Raw genomic sequence first — 18,959 nt, 5'->3', positions numbered from 1 at the left:
TATTATTATTTAAAAACAATTTTTTTATAATTATTTAAATAAAAAAATAAAAATATTCCTATTGCAATAATGCTATTGTCTTGAAAATAAAAAAACTATATAACAAACATTTTAGTTTACAAAACAACAGTAAATTAATATTTATGGCGATCTTAATTTCTTTGCTTTCAAACGTTAAATTAAAGAGCTTTTATTTTGGCAGAAAACTTTAGGGAGGTTCTCTTTTGTTGACACCATTTAGAAATTATTCTTAATACAAAGTTGTGAATAATCTTGGCTCAAGCTCACTTTTTTACCTCATGTTTACGTGAATCATACTTCAGGTCAGAAGGTCATGTAAATATTCATATAAATATGGAACAAAAAAAAAATCAAATCCCTGTTTGACTTACTGCATATTCCTCTGGCGTGACCTTCAGCACGTCGAAGACCACCGCATCAAAGCTCTTGACCTCTGATGGGCCCTTCTCACTGAGGGACTCAGAACTGCTGCTCCTCTGAAGGGATAAGGGAAAGAGAGATGATGAAAGATATACAAATGAGCCAAACATGCAAGATAAAGCAGGTAAATGGTATTTGTTTCACTGAGTGTGAGCTGACCTCTGAGGCCGGGGTCGTGAAGGTGGAGACGCTGGGCTGGCCATTGGGGACGTCCATTATTACCAAACCATCAGACACTACGGCAAGAGCTCACTCACCATCGTCATCCTCATCAGCTCGCCTATATGGCCCCCTGCACACACAAACACACACGTTAATGTACATGTAAGTTAAGGCCTGGATTGTGACTTAACGATGCATAAAACTGCAGGTATAAGTATAATATATTGCATAAAAAGCCGCTCAGATCCACAGGCTCCATAAACATACCCAAAACTATAATACTCTCATTTCAGTGCTTGGATAAGATTTTGAAATATCTGAAATATAGTTTTTCATTATCACCAAACTCATTTATGCCAGAAAGTTCCACTGTCTCATTCATCAGCAGCACATTCATCCAACAGTTGTTTTTGTAACAACTGAGACAGGGCAGGCAGTGATGTACTTCTGGAAAATGCTCTTTTTCCTCCTAAATTATCTTTTTGGAAGGGATCTATACTTTCTCTCCTTGGCAGCATTTTCTACAGGATTCTGGTTTTGCAGCAGAAATTGGTTCCAATTACATACAACAATACAATATAAGACAGTTAAGTGTTTTTATTATACTGACTTTATTATGATTTCTGCATTATATTAACAATTTTATATTAATGTATGCATTTCATTAAAATACCATTCACACTACATTTGGGGTCAGTGAGATTTTTTGATTGTTTTTGAAAGAGATCTTGTTCACCAAGGCTGCATTTATTTGATCAAAAATACAGTAAAAACAGTGCATGTCAAAACACCTCCAGGGCCCAGAAAACACCTCAGACCCCAGAGGGTTAACACAATGTCCCGAGGAAAGAGCAGTGATGATGTTTGAACTAGTGATGCACCGATTTTGGCTGATACCGATAATTCTTTATATTTGAAAGCTGATAACCGATATATTGGTTGATAAATCGAAACCAAAATTTTTATATAATTTTTGAGAGGCTGATTACAAAAACAAAAGTCTTACCATTAAAAGGCATGTGCCAAGAACACAATTATAATGTTTACGTAGCCTATATGACAGACTTGCACTTAACTGTATTTTCCTTTTTTGAAGGAATTCCAATTATATTTCAAGCAATTCAAAAACATCATGGAGAACAGTGCGCATCTTAAGTGTCTCAGCTGGAGGAAATAATCCATTATGTATTGGCTTTAATATATTGGCCAAATGTTCTTATCGGGCCGATAACGATAACATTAAAGTGATCATATATCAGTCGATATTGATATGGTGGCCGATATATATCGTGCATCCCTAGTTTGAGCATCTCTCCTCCAAAATCCGGCAATGAAGGCTGAATGCCCTCTCTGAAGGTGCACTCGTGGTCAGGAATGCAAAGAACATAACTTGCCAGGTTACTCAGGGCAGGGAACTGGGAACTGTGTGAATGACAACATTGCAGAACGTCTTGTTCACTTGATAGTTCAAGTTTCAGGGTCCTATACTCCTGAAACTGGATATCTAACGATTTTGATCCATGTGATTCTTTGGTATCGTCCTCTCAATCTGCACATTAACAGAGAACAGGAGGCCTTTGGGCAGGTGTGGGCTTTAAATCAAACTTTAAACCATTTTCTTGACTCCCTGTATCACCTCCTGTCACCCTCTTCCATCCATCATTTTCAAACCTTGCAGATTTCGTGTCAGAAAGGTTGTATTCGATAAAGCATGTGAATAGAATGTTGCCTGTTGAAAGTAATTCCTTCAGCCGTGTCACACAGACGGTTGATATTTCAGAGAGCAGAGGGTCCTTTGTGGCTGACGTACCGTGCTCGATTAAACTCAAGGACCACGGAAGAACCAGTGAGGCACTTGGAGCTTTGTTGTAGGTTTCCAAGTCGTCAGTTGCCTCTGTAAAGGGTTTAAGGATTGATACGTGTGTTGGTGTTGATGCGTCCAATCCTGTCATAATTATTGCTCTCAGCCAGCACAGATGCAAAGTCTTCATACTGTTCCAAAACAGAATTCAGCATGTCAAAATTGGAGTTCCACTGTGTCTCAACTAGGGTTGGCTATCGAGCTCGGTACTTTTAATGGTACCGACCGAATTACGTCAGTACCGATTCACATTAAATCAATCGGTGCCAAATTTCGGTACCTGAGAACGCATCTGGGTGCGAGAGTAAGACTATTTAAATACAAATCTCAGTGTGAATGAGTGGCGCAGACGTGCGGTTTTGTTTAAAAGTTCGGTTTAAAGGGATAGTTCACTTTGAAATTAATTTTTGGTATGTTTTAGCTTACCTCAAAGGCATCCAAGATGTAGGTGTCTTTTTTTCCGGAGTAGTTTCAATTTTGATATTTTTAGGTCAAACCGTTCTTGTCTGTCAGTCATATAATGCAGGTCTATGGTCACTGTCTCAAAACAGCATGCACAAAGTCCAAATTAAACAATTCCCCATCGTCCAAATTAAACAATTCCCCATCGTAAGTACACATTGATGGCTTAAGACACGAAACGAGCGGTTTGTGTGAGAAAACGAACAGTATTTATATAGTTTTTGTCCTCTTGTAAACACACACACCCAAATGATCAGAGGACGCGGGTGCTTCGGTCTGCGCAAGCGACGGAAAGCGACGGAAAAGGTCAGAGGGCGCGGGCGCTTCGATCTGCGCAAGCGCCGGAAATTATCTCTCGCGCGTGTACGTCACTCATTGTTTACACAGAACAGAGATTGTAGGTAAGACGGCTAATCGAAATGGTTCTAATTTGCGCTTATCCAGGATGTTTAAACCGACGTAAAAGAAAACAATTTCGTATGCTCGCGCGAACTCATCCGGGAGTGGTGAGTTTTCACGAATTCCCAATTTATAATCCTTCCCTCTTGAAGTTCTGGTTGATCGCTCTTCGGCTGGATATCAACACACCCATAAACGTACTAAAGTTGAGGAGGGTCTGCAGCGATCATTTTTCCCCTGATGATTTTATAAACCAAGGAGAGGATCGCATAGTAGCCTACTGATATCATCAGCTGTGCCTATGGTGTTTTCTCATCCAACGGAGGTATGTGAACAACGTCTTTGTATTTGTAAAGCTGGCATTACATGAAATGAGCAATACAATGTATTTCTGCACCATATATTTGGTAAGAATGGTTTTACATGAGAGAGTTATAAGATATGTTATAAGAAAATGTGTAGCTTATACTAAGCAGCTGCTAGTCAAACCAATGTGAAACTATGTGTACTACTCATAAGGGTGCAGTCAATGATACTACTACTACTACTAGCCTAATAATAATAATAATAATAGTAATAGACAGTGTGGATTCATGTTCGTGTAGCTCTAACGTTACTTAGTGTTGACTTTGTAATGACAAGCAATATTTTTTTAGGAAAGCGTACAGGAACCATACCAGCCAACAGAACATGAGTCAGATGAAGAGCAAACAACAGAGTGCCTTGGTGCATACATCGGACTAAAAGATGTTTAAATCTCTGTGTAAACAATGAGTGACGTACACGCGCGAGAGATAATTTCCGGCGCTTGCGCAGATCGAAGCGCCCGCGCCCTCTGACCTTTTCCGTCGCTTTCCGTCGCTTGCGCAGACCGAAGCACCCGCGTCCTCTGATCATTTGGGTGTGTGTGTTTACAAGAGGACAAAAACTATATAAATACTGTTCGTTTTCTCACACAAATCGCTCGTTTCGTGTCTTAAGCCATCAATGTGTACTTACGATGGGGAATTGTTTAATTTGGACGATGGGGAATTGTTTAATTTGGACTTTGTGCATGCTGTTTTGAGACAGTGACCATAGACCTGCATTATATGACTGACAGACAAGAACGGTTTGACCTAAAAATATCAAAATTGAAACTACTCCGGAAAAAAAGACACCTACATCTTGGATGCCTTTGAGGTAAGCTAAAACATACCAAAAATTAATTTCAAAGTGAACTATCCCTTTAACTTCATAATATATTACTGTTGTACAGTAGAATTTAGATATCTCAATTTAATAATAATACCAACACTAATAATAATAAATTATCAAAAAATATATATATTTTTAAACCAGCCCTAATTGTAAGCCTATTTTTTGCTTCTTTTTTTTTATGAAAATCAATATATGTTCTAATAACCAAATATAAAAAGAGCTGTTGATTTATTTGTCACACTGTAGAATGATTAAAAATGAACTACTAAAGAGACCTCATCTCTGAAACACACACACACACATTAGCCTTGTGCGGTTGTGCATGTTGTTAATCTAATGTTCTTGTGAAGCGATGTAACCGTACACCGCTTCCAAAGAACAAGTGCTCAGAGACGTTGATAAACACTACAACTGCTGGCCTCACTATCAAAACACCAGAGTCAACATTTGGCTACACGTGAAACAAAATAAGCAGGTGTTCAGACCGCAATGGGACCGACAATGACACCGTGTGTATGTTTGTTTGTCTCTGGGAGTGAACAGGTGCTACGGAGCCATTAGTATGTGTGTGTTTGTGATTTAGGGTTCTGTAAGTAACAGGTGTTGCCGAGAGTCTGTTCGACTTTACGGCACTGCCAAACTGCAGACTAATCCTAATCACAACTCTAATTCACCCTTCACACACAAAACACAGCAAATAACAGCAGCACAAATGCTTTCATTTGCCAAAAGGCTGCAAAACAACAGTTTATATAGTGTGCTACATGAACAGCACACAAACAAAGACAGAATTCAATTACCGGGTATTTGTCAAATGCACATCGTGATGGCTCTGCTGTGTCCTCCCCTGCACTCGATCGGCTGTATTCACTCGTAAGTGTGCTGTAAGACTGCTGTAAGAAGGATAAAGAAAAGGAAGGAAAGAGAGAGAGAGAGAGAGAGAGAGAGAAAAGACACGTTAAAAACAAGAACATGTTTTATCTCCCGACTAAAGGAAGGTTAAGCAGTTGTTTTTCAAATATAGTAAGGGGTTGACTTTTGCATAGGTTAACAAGGTTTAAAAAATAATAATTTAAGGTTACAAAACTATTTTGAAAACTTTTTACCATGACTTCACTTATTTTCTGGTTATTTTTCAAGTGCCCTTTAAGTACAAATTTTATTGTTTCACCCTCATTCCCCAAAATGAAAATCTATTAAATGCAAATAATTGAATTAATTAATTTATTTATTTATTTATTTAATTAATTAAATTAAATTAATAATTACACATTTAAAACTATGACGCTCTAAACAAAGAATTAAATAAATCTAAACAATTTGATGTTTATTGTACAAAAAATATATTAATTTGTGATGTCATTTCCACAACAACCAACACTGCATCCCAAATGCTAAATTTAAGTTGAACTGGAAATAAAAAAAAATGAAAAAAATGAAACCCAAATTGAAAAATTGAAAACAAAATAACAAAAATAATAAAAATATATAACACTGTGATAAGAAAGTAAAATTAAGGTAAATATCGCTTGTGAGCAAGAATTGAACATCAATTCCAATCAGTAATTTCATCAAAATTATCATTTAAGAGATAGTTCACACAAAACTGATAATTCGGTCATCATTTGCTCGGCATCTCGTTCCAAAATTGACTGACTTTCTTTTGTGAAACACAAAAGCAGCTATTTTGAAGAATGTTGGTAACCAAACAGTTTTGACTTCCACTGCAGACATTTTTCAAATGATCTTCTTTGATGTTCCACAGCAGAAAGAAAGTCATACAGGTTTGGAACGACATGGGGGAAAGTAAATACATTTTCATTTTCATATACTATTTATTTAACTGAGAAGGCAATATTTAGGATCCATAAAATTCTAGGGTTACACTATATTTTAAGGTGACGTAGTTACATTGTACTTAAGTACTGAGCAATATGAATTAACTACATGTACTTAATATAGAGTTGTGGTCAGGGTTAGGCTAATTGTAATTATGCATAATTTACTGTTATTACTAGTACGTACATGTAGTAACGTGCAAGTAAGTGTGTCACCTTATAATAAAGCGTCACCAATTCTAGTAATGAAATCAGACAAAGCCAGACACAGGAGTCAGCCGTTTTATTTGCGAAATGTTTAAAATGTCAATTTCACCACTAAATGAATGGTGATTTGAGAAGCGGTGGAAATCACATTTGTTAAAAAGACAGAATTTTCCTGTAATGCATGTATAAACCTTGTAGGACGTTGTCTGTGGACAAATTCAACTAGTCATTTAGAAATTGGCAATATAGTTAAAGAAACACTGCATGAGACAAACCTAAAAGACAAACTGTGTATCAATGAGAAATTCACTAGGTGGTGCTGTACATACGGTAAAGAGGATAAAAACAACAGCAGCTGCGAGGAAATGGGCTGGAGCTGAAGTTTCAGAGAGGTCAGTGTCGGGTCATTAGAGAGGATTGTTTAGGACACCAATACAAACACCAGACGCCAACCACCGCATGTCACGATGGGACGAGCCAGATGCAAAGCAGGACGTCAAGCTTTCTTTCCCTCGCGCACATGAAAATAAGCTTTTAAAAACATCACATGGTTGAAGCCAGCAAAACATTTACTGCATATTAAGGAGAACAAGCTTCCTCAGTCTATAGACTGAAGGCTGAACTGAAGCCATTTGCTCTGGCATGTCACAAACATGCAAAAATGTGACACGCTTAAACGGTTTAAAGTGGTAGGCCTAACCCACCGATATCAAAGAAATAACCCAAACACTGTCTCACCAGACTAGTAATTGTGAAAGCGAATCATTTATTTCCACAGAAAATAAATACTCAATTCTCAACATATGTAGCTATAGCTTTTGTTTCCAAGATGTTACCATGGTAATAAGAGAATGACTCCACAGAAAGAAAAATGCTTCATAACGGCTTCATAAACAGGCCTACACGAAACCTTCGCCCACAGAGCACTGCAGATGTCAAACCGCAAAAATATGGAATTCTACATATCCCTAGCCACTTAAAAATCTATTTAAGAAATGCTTTTCTTTTGAACTTTCTATTCATCAAAGAATTCTGAAAAAGTATCACCACAGTTTCCACAAAAAAAATTAAGCAGTACAACCGTTTTCAACATAGGCTACTATTATCATCAGTTTTATGATTATTATAGGTTCTTGAGCAGCAGATCAGCATATTAGAATGATTTCAGAAGGAATTTCAAGAGGAGATGGAGTTCCAGTTCAAAATATAGAGGATTTCCATTTTTTAATCCACATAATAGCCTCCAAACGCTATGCAAATGTCACACATAAATAAAATACAGTAGGATAATACAAAATGTCTCCAACTAGGGAATCCCAGCCATTTTCACCACTGACTTTACCATGTTTAAATCAATTTTGAGAGGTAATTTTATGAAATCAGCACAGAAAATGAGCAATCTGCAACCTTTTTGCATTTTCTGCTCTGAAACCTTCTGCAGTTTTGGTTTGAAACATGGTAAAAAAGAAAAGAAAAGGGGCACTAAGAGAACAATGCTAAGTAGCTAACAGACAGCCTAATCCAATGTGCTAAAATATTTAATAAACGCAAGGAGTGGGGGGATTTGTAGAATTATAAGTGACAGGTGAATCTGCTGACCTTTCTGCAGAAATATAACCTTGTCTGATCTATCTGTGGACAGCTGAGCGCCAGTAAAAGACTGCAGATAAAAACCATAAATGTACAGTGGTTCATGCTCGACTGACGGTAAAGATTGTGGATGTTTGTAACCACTGTGCACGTCAGAAGGGCAACACAAATCACCTTCAGGTGCGTCTGTCTCGCGAGGGAATGTCGGGTTGAGTGTTTTGCGCGTTGAGCGTGATGGTGTGACGGGAATGATTAATGTGTGAGATCTTGGAAGGCTGTTGAAAAAAAGATCGCGGAGAGACGCTCAGAAGCACGGAGGAGGCTGAATGAAAGGCGGAATGGAGCGAGGGATAGATACGGATGAGAAAGAGCGTGGGAGGTGTCGCTGTCTTGTTTCAACCTGCCGGGGAAACAGTGCAACAGAACAGACACTCCGAGCCTGAAGGAATGAGTTCAAGTGGTTGAACTACTCAGATTTTCCCACCTTCGCTTACATGTGTTCCCTCTCCATGTGTCCCATGAAACATGTTTATTAATCTTTCATTTCCCTATAGCTTCTGCTTTGTTTTATTGTGCGTGTGTGTGTCTGTATGCATGTCTGTGTTTGGAAGGGGTGGGGGGAAAATATATGTGCATACATTATGAATCACAATTCTATCTACAAATCTATCTTCTATCAATTTTCTAAATGTTTGTTAATTACGTGATGTCGGAACGAGAGTAGAGCAGCATCCGGACAGTTTAGAAAGCGGACAGACTTGCAACCGGGAAAGCTTTATGATGCTTGCTTGACAGCAGTTCCTGTATCAAAATAACTCTTATGTACAGGTACTTTTAACACCCAAGAAGAACGTTCAACGTGGACGCGCAATGATGACCAATGACTGCTTGTAAAAGCAAGTGACCATCCTGTATCTGAGGCTGAATCACTAAATATTGAGAATGCAACTGCACGTATTAGCCTACTTTTTCTAACTCCAAGCGGGATTCCAAAAGATTCCCACTCATAGAGTGTGTGCTAAACCTGTGTAAAACTTTATTTGCACAAACCTGCTGTGGCAAATGTGTGAAGCAATTTGTAGCAAACTTCAGGAAATGCCAGAACACTTTGCGCAATATTAATGTCATTATAGTGTCAACTAGGGCTACATGATCATGTCAAAAACTGACATTGCGATATGAAAATTTCACCAGATGATTTGAATAGCTCTATTTGTATTGAATTAATCATTCTAGAATAATTGGGGTGATTTTGTAGGAGTGCGCAAATGGAAAATAATAAACAAAACAAGCATAGATAAATACAAAAGAACAAATCAATTGGAAAAAACACTGCATAGTCTTCACTGCATAAATTAAATATAGGCTAATTAATACAATTTATCTTTGTTAAAGTGAATTTCTCTTTCTCTTTTGTGGTTTGATTAAAGGGATAGTTCACTTTGAAATTAATGTTTGATATGTTTTAGCTTACCTCAAGGGCATCCAAGATGTAGGTGTCTTTGTTTCCGCAGTAGTTTCAATTTTGATATTTTTAGGTCAAACCGTTCTTGTCTGTCAGTCATATAATGCGTGGCGCGGGCGGGTATAGATATATACATAGATGTCGCCTTGGCTACGGTTTCGTTCCAATGAACTGCAGTAGCCAAGGCGACATCTATGTATATATCTATACTCGCCCGCGCCGTCAGATCATTTGGACGTGTGCTGTTTTCAAGAGATAACAACGATATAAATACTGTTCGTTTTCTCACACAAACCGCTCGTTTCGTGTCTTAGGCCATCAATGTGTACTTATGATGGGGAATTGTTTCATTTGGACGATGGGGAATTGTTTTAATTTGGACTCTGTGCTTGTGTTTTGAGCCAGTGACCATCGACATGCATTATATGACTGCCAGACAAGAACGGTTTGACCTAAAAATATCAAAATTGAAACTACTGCGGAAACAAAGACACCTACATCTTGGATGCCCTTGAGGTAAGCTAAAACATATCAAAAATTAATTTCAAAGTGAACTATCCCTTTAACATTGGTGTGACAAACAGATGCGGGAATATTAGGCTGCTGTTACTTTAAGACGAATGAATGCACAAATCCAATACAATAATACACATCAGTTTGTTTGTTTACAACAATTGTTTACAACACATAACCGACTGTGTTTACAAGGATACTTGCCGAGACAGGCATTTTGACTTAATTTTACACGCACGTGTCCATTTAAGCTCAAAAGGAAAGAGAACTGAATTTGTTGTGCCTGCTGTCTGCGTGGCTTAGGTGCACGTACAGAAAACGAGTTCCAGTCCTCTTGCGTTTAATGTTTAAAATGACAAGATTTAAAAACCTGCAATTGATAAACTTTCGAATTGCATGCGTTTCGAACCGGATCATCAATTGTTAATTTATTTAAGCTATTATGAATGTATTATATATATTATGATTTTTTAATGTATGTGGCTACTACTACATTATTTTATTTTTTATAACAAATCAGGTGAGCGAATGATTCACTGACTCATTTATTAAAAACACAAAATGACCAACAGTAGGAATGGCCCGAAATTTTGGCCCTTGAAAATAATTGGCAGAAAATTACATTTTCGGTTTTTGGCCTGAAAAAGAAAAATGGCCGTAAATATGAGCTGAAAATACATGGTGCCCCTCCCCTCAGTGTTCGGCGCACAGGTTTCACAGTCACTCTAGCCGTGATCACTTTGCGGTGTGAAGTTCCATTGCTCACGGCCCATGCGAACAATCGACTCGTGTACCGCTCATTCCGCACAAACAACGCACCAACACGATATTTCTATGTAGTAGTATAGCCTACCTGTTTCGGTTTGCCGTAACATGGTGTGGTATAGCCATGCTGGGCAACGCTAGTAAAATAATGCTACCCTCTCATTCACTGATCTACTCCCTGCTATCGGCTCACATGCTCTGACAATAATAGCTTGGTAGGACTAGTAGGCCTATACACTGTTTGGAGAATTGGTCAAAAAAATGTATCTGTTAAATCTGATTCTGTTGCACAGAACTGAATAAAGAATAATATATTTATTTAATTATTTTAATATTAATATATTTGTCCAGTTTTAGTGTCACTTTCAATAAAAGTGTGGTTATTTCATTGGCTTGTATTTTTTTTTAATTCATTATCATTAAAATGTTTGAATTTCATTAAAAAGTCTAATATTAATACAAATGATACAAAAAAGCTAACTTGAAATAAATAAATAATTTTTACAAAGCATATTCAGTTTCTGTTTTCGGCCAAGTGCATCCAGAATTTTGGGTTTCGGTCCAGAATCTTCATTTCGGTGCATCCCTAACCAGCAGAAAGAGTCACTAAACAAATCAGTGAAACAAAAAACATCACTAAAAGTAACATCACGAATATTCGCATTTGCAACGCAGGGTTGTCAGTACCTGTAAACAGACATGTTTGTCCAACACTGACAGTATAGCTTATGTTTCCGTAAGAAAATTTAACCCATTTTTCTCTTATACAATGTGTGTATGGCCCTAGTGTGTTTGTTAACCCTCTTTTTCCACTTATTTTCATGAACACACACACAAACTTTGCTCTGGGGCCCCTCTGAGCCCTGTTCATCCATATTTAATTTGACATTCAGAGGGAAAAAAAAAAAACACCCTATGGAATAAGCCTTGAGGGATACGATAAGAGGAGACCGTTACAATGGAAAATGTGATCTTTTGTGGCTCAGTAAGCAACAATAAGAACGAGAGAGTTACTGTACACTCTATCCATAACAACAATAATAACAATACGTTCATTTAAGCACGTATCCAACAGAGAACAATGGCAGCTCCACACACCAACAGAGGGAAATATCAACATACTGTAACAGAAAGAAACCCAGAAACACAATTGCTGTCTGACACCACGTCTACACTGGAAGTGAACCGCGTCATGACAGTTCATAGTTAAAACAATCATAAATGAAGCGGTTTAAAACATAAGCAGGCAAAATGGCATGATATGATGAACGGCCCTCTTTTAATAGGGCCCTATGAAATAAACATGAAATTTATTCTCTGCTTTAATGGTTAACAAAGTGGAGTAATCAAAAAGCTTGTCTAATTAATAAAAATCATGAAAACAAATACGATTTACCATCAATTTATTAAAAGTTTAACAAAAATAAATGTAGGGCCCTATTTCTGAAATTGTTTGTGTAGGTGTAAATGTCCCACCGCTAGGATTCACTCGCCTCCATCCTACTAGAAGAAAAAGTGTGTGCGTTGGTGGAAAGCCCTGGTTTCCTGCAGTGTTGCCGAGTTGTTCGTACACTAGCTTCCACGGTTCATAACCCTGCCAGCTCTCGCTACGACTGCGCAGTTTACGTCCAACAACTGAACAGCTGAAATTATATAAATCCAATGGCGCCAAAATGAATGCTTCTCTCTTCAAATATAGCATAGCTATATTTATTTAATTACATCACAACCTTAGCTATTTGATGATCGCACTAACCCATTTTACAATTTCAGTTTTATTTTGATCAAATGCACCACCCTAAATTTGTAACCCTTAAAGCTACAATGTTTTTTTGTTTTGTTTTTTCGCCACTAGGGGTCGCTAACTTCTTACAATAACAAAGGCGTCGGTTGATGACGCATAAGCAGAATTATGGAACTTGCCGTCATGCCGAAGGATCTAATAATGTTTATGGATGAGTGAATACATTGATGTTTTTACCATGACTGGTATGGAGCAGGGCACGATTGCTAATAAGAGACAGATATCAGCGCCACACATGAGTTCCGCGGATATAAAGGAATAAGGACATCTCATCCACCGAACTACCCACAAGTGCTGAATTACTCACACAGGTCAGTTTATTAGATGAATGAAACGTGAGGTAACGCAGGTCTACTACACTATCATACTAAACTGCATTTGAGTGTGTTGAAAGTTACAATGTTATTCTATATGTTAGTTTATCTGTATGAGACTAGCAGTAAGCTAGATCAACATTAGAATAACATACTGCTCATATTCTAACATTTCATCATGTTGAGCTATATAACATTGATTAGTTTTATGTACATTTGCGCGTCTCTGTCAAGTCGAAGTTAGTCACGGACGTGGAGCTCTCGGCATCTCGAAAACGCCACGCTGATATTGATCCTCATTTTAGTTCTCCTTTTGTCCCAAAGTCTGCTTGCCATGGTCCATAATTTCTGAACGAAACAACAACAGCGTGAGAATACCGTTAGACGTAGGCTAACGCGGTTGTCCACGTCTGTCGTCATGGTTACTATGGCAGTACGAGCGGAAACCAGGGATAACGCGGATATTACGTCATTGACAGGCGACAAGTGGACAGGGACGAGCCATTATTTAAAATTGGAATTTCTCTCAAATTAAAAATCTTTGGGAACTTTTGGCATATTGTAAGTAAACAACTGCAGGAAATATAATCACACTATGCAAGTGATTTTTGTATATTTTATTACAAAAATCTTACATATTGTAGCTTTAAAAGTAATACAATATTAAATATGCTTCACCAATAAGCCGAAAGAGTAAGTGCAGCACAGTTGAACAGCTTTCACGTCAATGCTAAGACTCACCTGCCATAGAGCTCTCGCTTAAATGTCATGCAGTGGTGTGTGATTGAGTGTGTCTTAATTTAGACAGACAGTGAGAAACACACGTCGTACCTGCGTGTGCCTTGAAGTGAAAGCAAATGAGAAACGTTCAGTCTTGAAAAACAGTGTGTATGAAATGACAATGAAATTCATGCTGCACTGATCTGAGAGCCTGAAGCATCTCACAGGCCTGATTATTATCAGACGGATGAGCCAAACAGTTTGTGTATGTCTGCATGTGGCTGTCTGTCTGACGGAAAGCAAACAGTGTCTGCCAGAAATCTGCTTTAAAACAGGCTTAAAGTTAAGGATGTTAGGAGAGACAGAAATAGAGCGACAGGTCCGACACCTATCTACATGAAACACTACCATGCCCGCATATTTGGAGGAAAGGAAGTTGATGTTTGTCCTGAAGAGACAGTAGCGGGAAGCTGGTTTAACAGCAGATTGTGTGTGTGTGTGTGTGTGTGTGTGTGTGTGTGTGTGTGTGTGTGTGTGTGTGTGTGTGTGTGTGTGTGTGTGTGTGTGTGTGTGTGTGTGTGTGCGCAAAGGAGGTGAGAAACAGCCAGCCTGTCATCACTCTAATTATCATCCAAAGAGAGAAAGAGAGACTATAAAAAGCCAAGGTCACGGCACACGCTATGGCAGACTGCTGATCAGAAGCAGAGGAATTTGACAAATGGAGTCGAGTGTGAGACTGACGGCTGATGACAGACCTGCTCTGTGTCTGCACGTTTACAGGCCGACTGGCTGAGGATCAACAGAGCCGTACTGCATAATGTCCGGAGAACACAACAGGTGTGCAAAGAGGAGCATGCATTTCAATTGCAGGATGTTCAATCTGAACAGCAAATATAGGAAGAGGAATTTACTTTATTTATTATTTAAAACAATTATTGGAACAATCTCTTGGAAATCCATCGATTCCAACGAAGACAAAGCATCGCTATTGATCATGATTGGAACAATACACTAATTATTATTTAAGCATTTTAAAACGAATATTTTAAAATGTTTTGAAGTCTACGGAGCCCCCCTAGTCCCACTTTGGCAAAAAAAAATTATTATAACTATCTTGTGGCCTCAAGATAGTAACTTGTGGCCTCAAGATAGTAACTCGTGGCCTCAAGATAGTATCTCGTGGCCTCAAGATAGTAACTCGTGGCCTCAAGATAGTACATATCATGGCCTCAAGATAGTATATCTCGTGGCCTCAAGATAGTAACTCGTGGCCTCAAGATAGTAACTCGTGGCCTCAAGATACTAACTCGTGGCCTCAAGATACTAACTCGTGGCCTCAAGATACTAACTCGTGGCCTCAAGATACTAACTCGTGGCCTCAAGATAGTACATATCATGGCCTCAAGATAGTATATCTCGTGGCCTCAAGATAGTAACTCGTGGCCTCAAGATACTAACTCGTGGCCACGAGAAAGTGAGTTTTTTCAAGGGGAACGTTTCCATGTTAATGTTTCCATGGCGACGCGTCACGCGATTGACCGCAGCCACAATAATACTGTATGACAGATGTGTCACTTATTTCGCTTTTCCTTTTTTATTCAAAATATTCACAAACTTGCTTACCATGTCATCAACTAGCCTATCTGATATTCCGATTCTCACATACGTGTAAGTGAGTGTGTTTAGTCGTTTAAAAACCTTTATAAATAATCTTGATCTATAATAACATGAGACGGGCGCTGCAATGTTGTCCGTCGGATTTACAGCACGTGAATTCATCAGTTTCTCCCGAAATAAATGCAAGAAAGTGGCCGGTGAACTGAGAAGAATAGAGTAAACTTTATAGTTCCTTGTCTTGCACTATGTTTGTCTAATATGAATAACACATGTCGGCAAATTATATTTGAATAGATCGTTATTGCTGCTTCACAGACATCAGTGTGTTTTACAAACTCCAAATGTATTGTTTTACTCGTGCTTATGTGTATTTAAATATCTGAAACCAAAAATAAACATTATGAAGTTGAAAAAAACTGCTTAGTTGTGATGACAGCGCTGAACGCGTCCGACTCTGGCTCAGCGCCAGCCAATGCGGGAAAGCACAGTTTGAATCTGGCAGCACTAAACATTCTAAATGTGGCGCCGTACTCTCAGGGGCTAGTTGATGACATGGTAAGCAAGTTTGTGAATATTTTGAAAAAAAAAGGAAAAGCGAAATAAAAGCGACACATCTGTCATACAGTATTATTGTGGCTGCGGTGTATCGCGTGACGCGTCGCCATGGAAACATTAAAAGGAACGTTCGCCTTGAAAAAACGTACTTTCTCGTGGCCACGAGTTAGTATCTTGAGGCCACAAGTTACTATCTTGAGGCCACGAGTTACTATCTTGAGGCCACGAGTTACTATCTTGAGGCCACAAGTTACTATCTTGAGGCCACGAGTTACTATCTTGAGGCCACGAGATATACTATCTTGAGGCCACGAGATATACTATCTTGAGGCCACGAGATATACTATCTTGAGGCCACGAGATATACTATCTTGAGGCCACGAGATATACTATCTTGAGGCCACGAGATATACTATCTTGAGGCCACGAGATATACTATCTTGAGGCCACGAGTTACTATCTTGAGGCCACGAGTTACTATCTTGAGGCCACAAGATAGTTATAATAATTTTTTTTTTTTGCCAAAGTGGGACTAGGGGGGCTCCGTAGAAGTCAATAACACTATCGATCAAAAGTTTGGGGTCAGTAAGATTTAGTTTTTTTTAAAGAAATTAATACTTTTATTCAGAAAGGATGCATTCAATCGATCAAAAGTAAAGAGTTCTACAATGTTACAAAAAGATTTCTATTTCAAATGTATGATTTTTTGCTTTGCTTTTGAACTTTCTATTCAACAATGAATCTTGAAACAAAATATTAAGCAGCAAAAACTGTTTTCAACATTGATAATAATAAGAAATGTTTCTTGAGCAGCAAATCATCATATTAGAATGATTTCTGAAGGAGCATGTGACACTGAAGACTGGAGTAATGATGCTGAAAGTTCAGCTTTGATCACAGGAATAAATTACACTTTAAAACAGTTATTTTATAATATATTAATATTACTGTTGTTACTGTATTTTTTTTTAGATCAAATAAGTATAGCCTTGGTGAGCATAAAAACCTAAACTAAAAATAAATTATATGGGTGGAATTTCAAACAATGATTATTAATAATATCATTGTGTGTTTCTGGAAATACCCCATATGATACAGGTATAAAAACTTGTCATTTATTTAATAATGCATTTAATAATAATGCATGAAAATGTATTTAAAATAAAAATGTATTAAAACCTACACTTACAGCAGTTGAATGAAGAATTTCATGCAATTTTAATTCACATTACTAACATTCAATTTAGAATTACAATTCTGCATCCTGTCGGAAACCAATAATCCAACAGAAATTGACAATTGAGTTAGAATTTAAAAGTCCACAAAAAGTCACGCTCACTACAAACAAACAAAAATCCCACTAATTCAAATGTAAAACTTAAGTCAAGTTGCTGCCTTAAATGTTTAATATAATAATAAGCTATACTATACAGTAAGTATAATGCGTATTGATCATATACATTTATTCAGTGTTCAGTATCTTGGCCTCTGAAGGATCAAAACCTCCCGGGTGAGGCGTTTGGGGGTCACAGCTGTCTATGGTCTGCTGACTGGACAATTTCCATGTCACATGGTTAAAGAAAGAAGAAAAGATGACAGTAACCTGTGCTCAATGTCCTTTTTCGCATGATTCTGTAAGGATCAATAAGCGAGCGCGTGCTGGAGGTTGGCGGTGTCAGCAGTCCAGCAAGCGGGCAGCAGCAGGCGGTGTGTGTGTGTGTGTGTGTGTGTGTGCTGACTGAAGACTCCCGCGGGATCAGAGCAGCTGGCCTGAGCCCAGATCCGCAGCCTGGATGGCTTCTTCACCCTCCCTCGTCTAGCATGCCTTCCCTGCGCCCTCTCGCATGATTTAATACACTTTCTCGGCTGTGTGCCCCATTCCTGTCTCTGTATGAGCCCAATTCAGAAGCCAACAGGAAACTCCACAGGAAACTAGGGATTCTCAGAGGAAGCGGTGACTGCTGTGCTGACCGGCAGCAATAGGAAAAGGGTTATATAGTAATAATGACTGACACACGGTCATGGCACACATCAGTACACATTCACACTCTCCTAAATAAACAACACAGCGGCAGTGGAGGAAATGGGTGAGTTTGTTATCTTGTGTTGGTGTTTATAGTTGTGGTTTTGAGTGTTGAGCAGATCAGATAAGATGATTTACGGGCATTAACCAACCAACATCATTCACCACAGCAAACCACGAACACTCACTCACTTTAGATAGGGATGGTCGACTGTTCACCTAGTGATCCATAAACCTACAGGATTTTTTTTATTTTTCTTCAAATAAAAAGAATGCCATTAAGGTGGATGACTATATTTTTGTGTCCCAAGTAAGATCATGTATATTAAAAAATAAATGTTAGTCCGTCCGTTTTTGGGGTCAACAAAAATGCCAGGGTGGTGATGCAATATGCTTAACATTTTAGAGAATATTAACCAGAATATGAATATTCTAGTAGTCTATATTGTAAATGACCCTCATGACTGTCAAGGTCAATACATCTCTTAAAGTATCAGATAATTTTATATTTTCTTTATGACAAGGTTAGATCAGGTTGTAAAATGGCATGTGGTGTGACATAATATATTGCTAATGCTGCCCCATTAAAAAGTTGTGCTATAGTATATATTTATGTTCTACAAATAATTTTTCATTAAATTTATTTTATACGAATTCAAACAGTATTTTTTTTTTACCCTTTACCAGATTTAGCAATTCACTTACTCTCACTTTCATTTATTTCCCCACTAAATGTTTATAATATATATTTTTGTCAAAGATTATGACTATTTTATTCATTCGTTGTGTTTTCTTTATAATGAAGTTGTGTATTAGGTGGATTTTTTAACACATAAAAGAGTGATCATCAGTTCCATACCAAGTTATTCTACAAGGATTAAGAAAAAAAGGAGAAAAAAAAAAAAAACAGCATAGTATCGGCTCGTTAACTGTATCGGCCAATACTCCGAATTTGGGTATCAGAAGAATTGGATCGGTTATGAAAAAAAATAAAAAAGGTATCTGTGCATCCCTGATTCCCTA

The 18,959-nt window shown here is 38.0% G+C and overlaps 1 protein-coding gene across 5 annotated transcripts in view; it reads right to left on the bottom strand.

The window, feature by feature from the left end:
* The window catches only part of ralgps2 (Ral GEF with PH domain and SH3 binding motif 2), a 138,335-nt gene that overhangs the window by 86,137 nt on the left and 33,239 nt on the right, over positions 1 to 18,959 (bottom strand). For 2 of the 5 annotated variants that reach the window (XM_084433356.1, XM_084433359.1), the window contains exons 2-4: positions 5,326 to 5,418; positions 601 to 733; positions 393 to 497 (exon numbers count right to left, since the gene is read on the bottom strand). In XM_084433356.1, the coding sequence (XP_084289482.1) occupies positions 393 to 497; positions 601 to 657 (162 nt within the window). In that variant the 5' untranslated portion in view covers positions 658 to 733; positions 5,326 to 5,418. Of the gene's footprint in view, positions 1 to 392; positions 498 to 600; positions 734 to 2,413; positions 2,552 to 5,325; positions 5,419 to 18,959 lie in introns of those variants that run through there. The other 3 variants (XM_084433357.1, XM_084433360.1, XM_084433358.1) reach the window with 2 other exon arrangements.

Source organism: Rutilus rutilus, assembly GCF_951802725.1.
Source record: "Rutilus rutilus genome assembly, chromosome: 15".
NCBI classification, from domain to species: Eukaryota; Metazoa; Chordata; class Actinopteri; order Cypriniformes; family Leuciscidae; genus Rutilus; species Rutilus rutilus.
The sequence above is the reverse complement of the archived record's forward strand: the minus strand, read 5'-3'. Positions and strand labels throughout refer to the sequence as shown.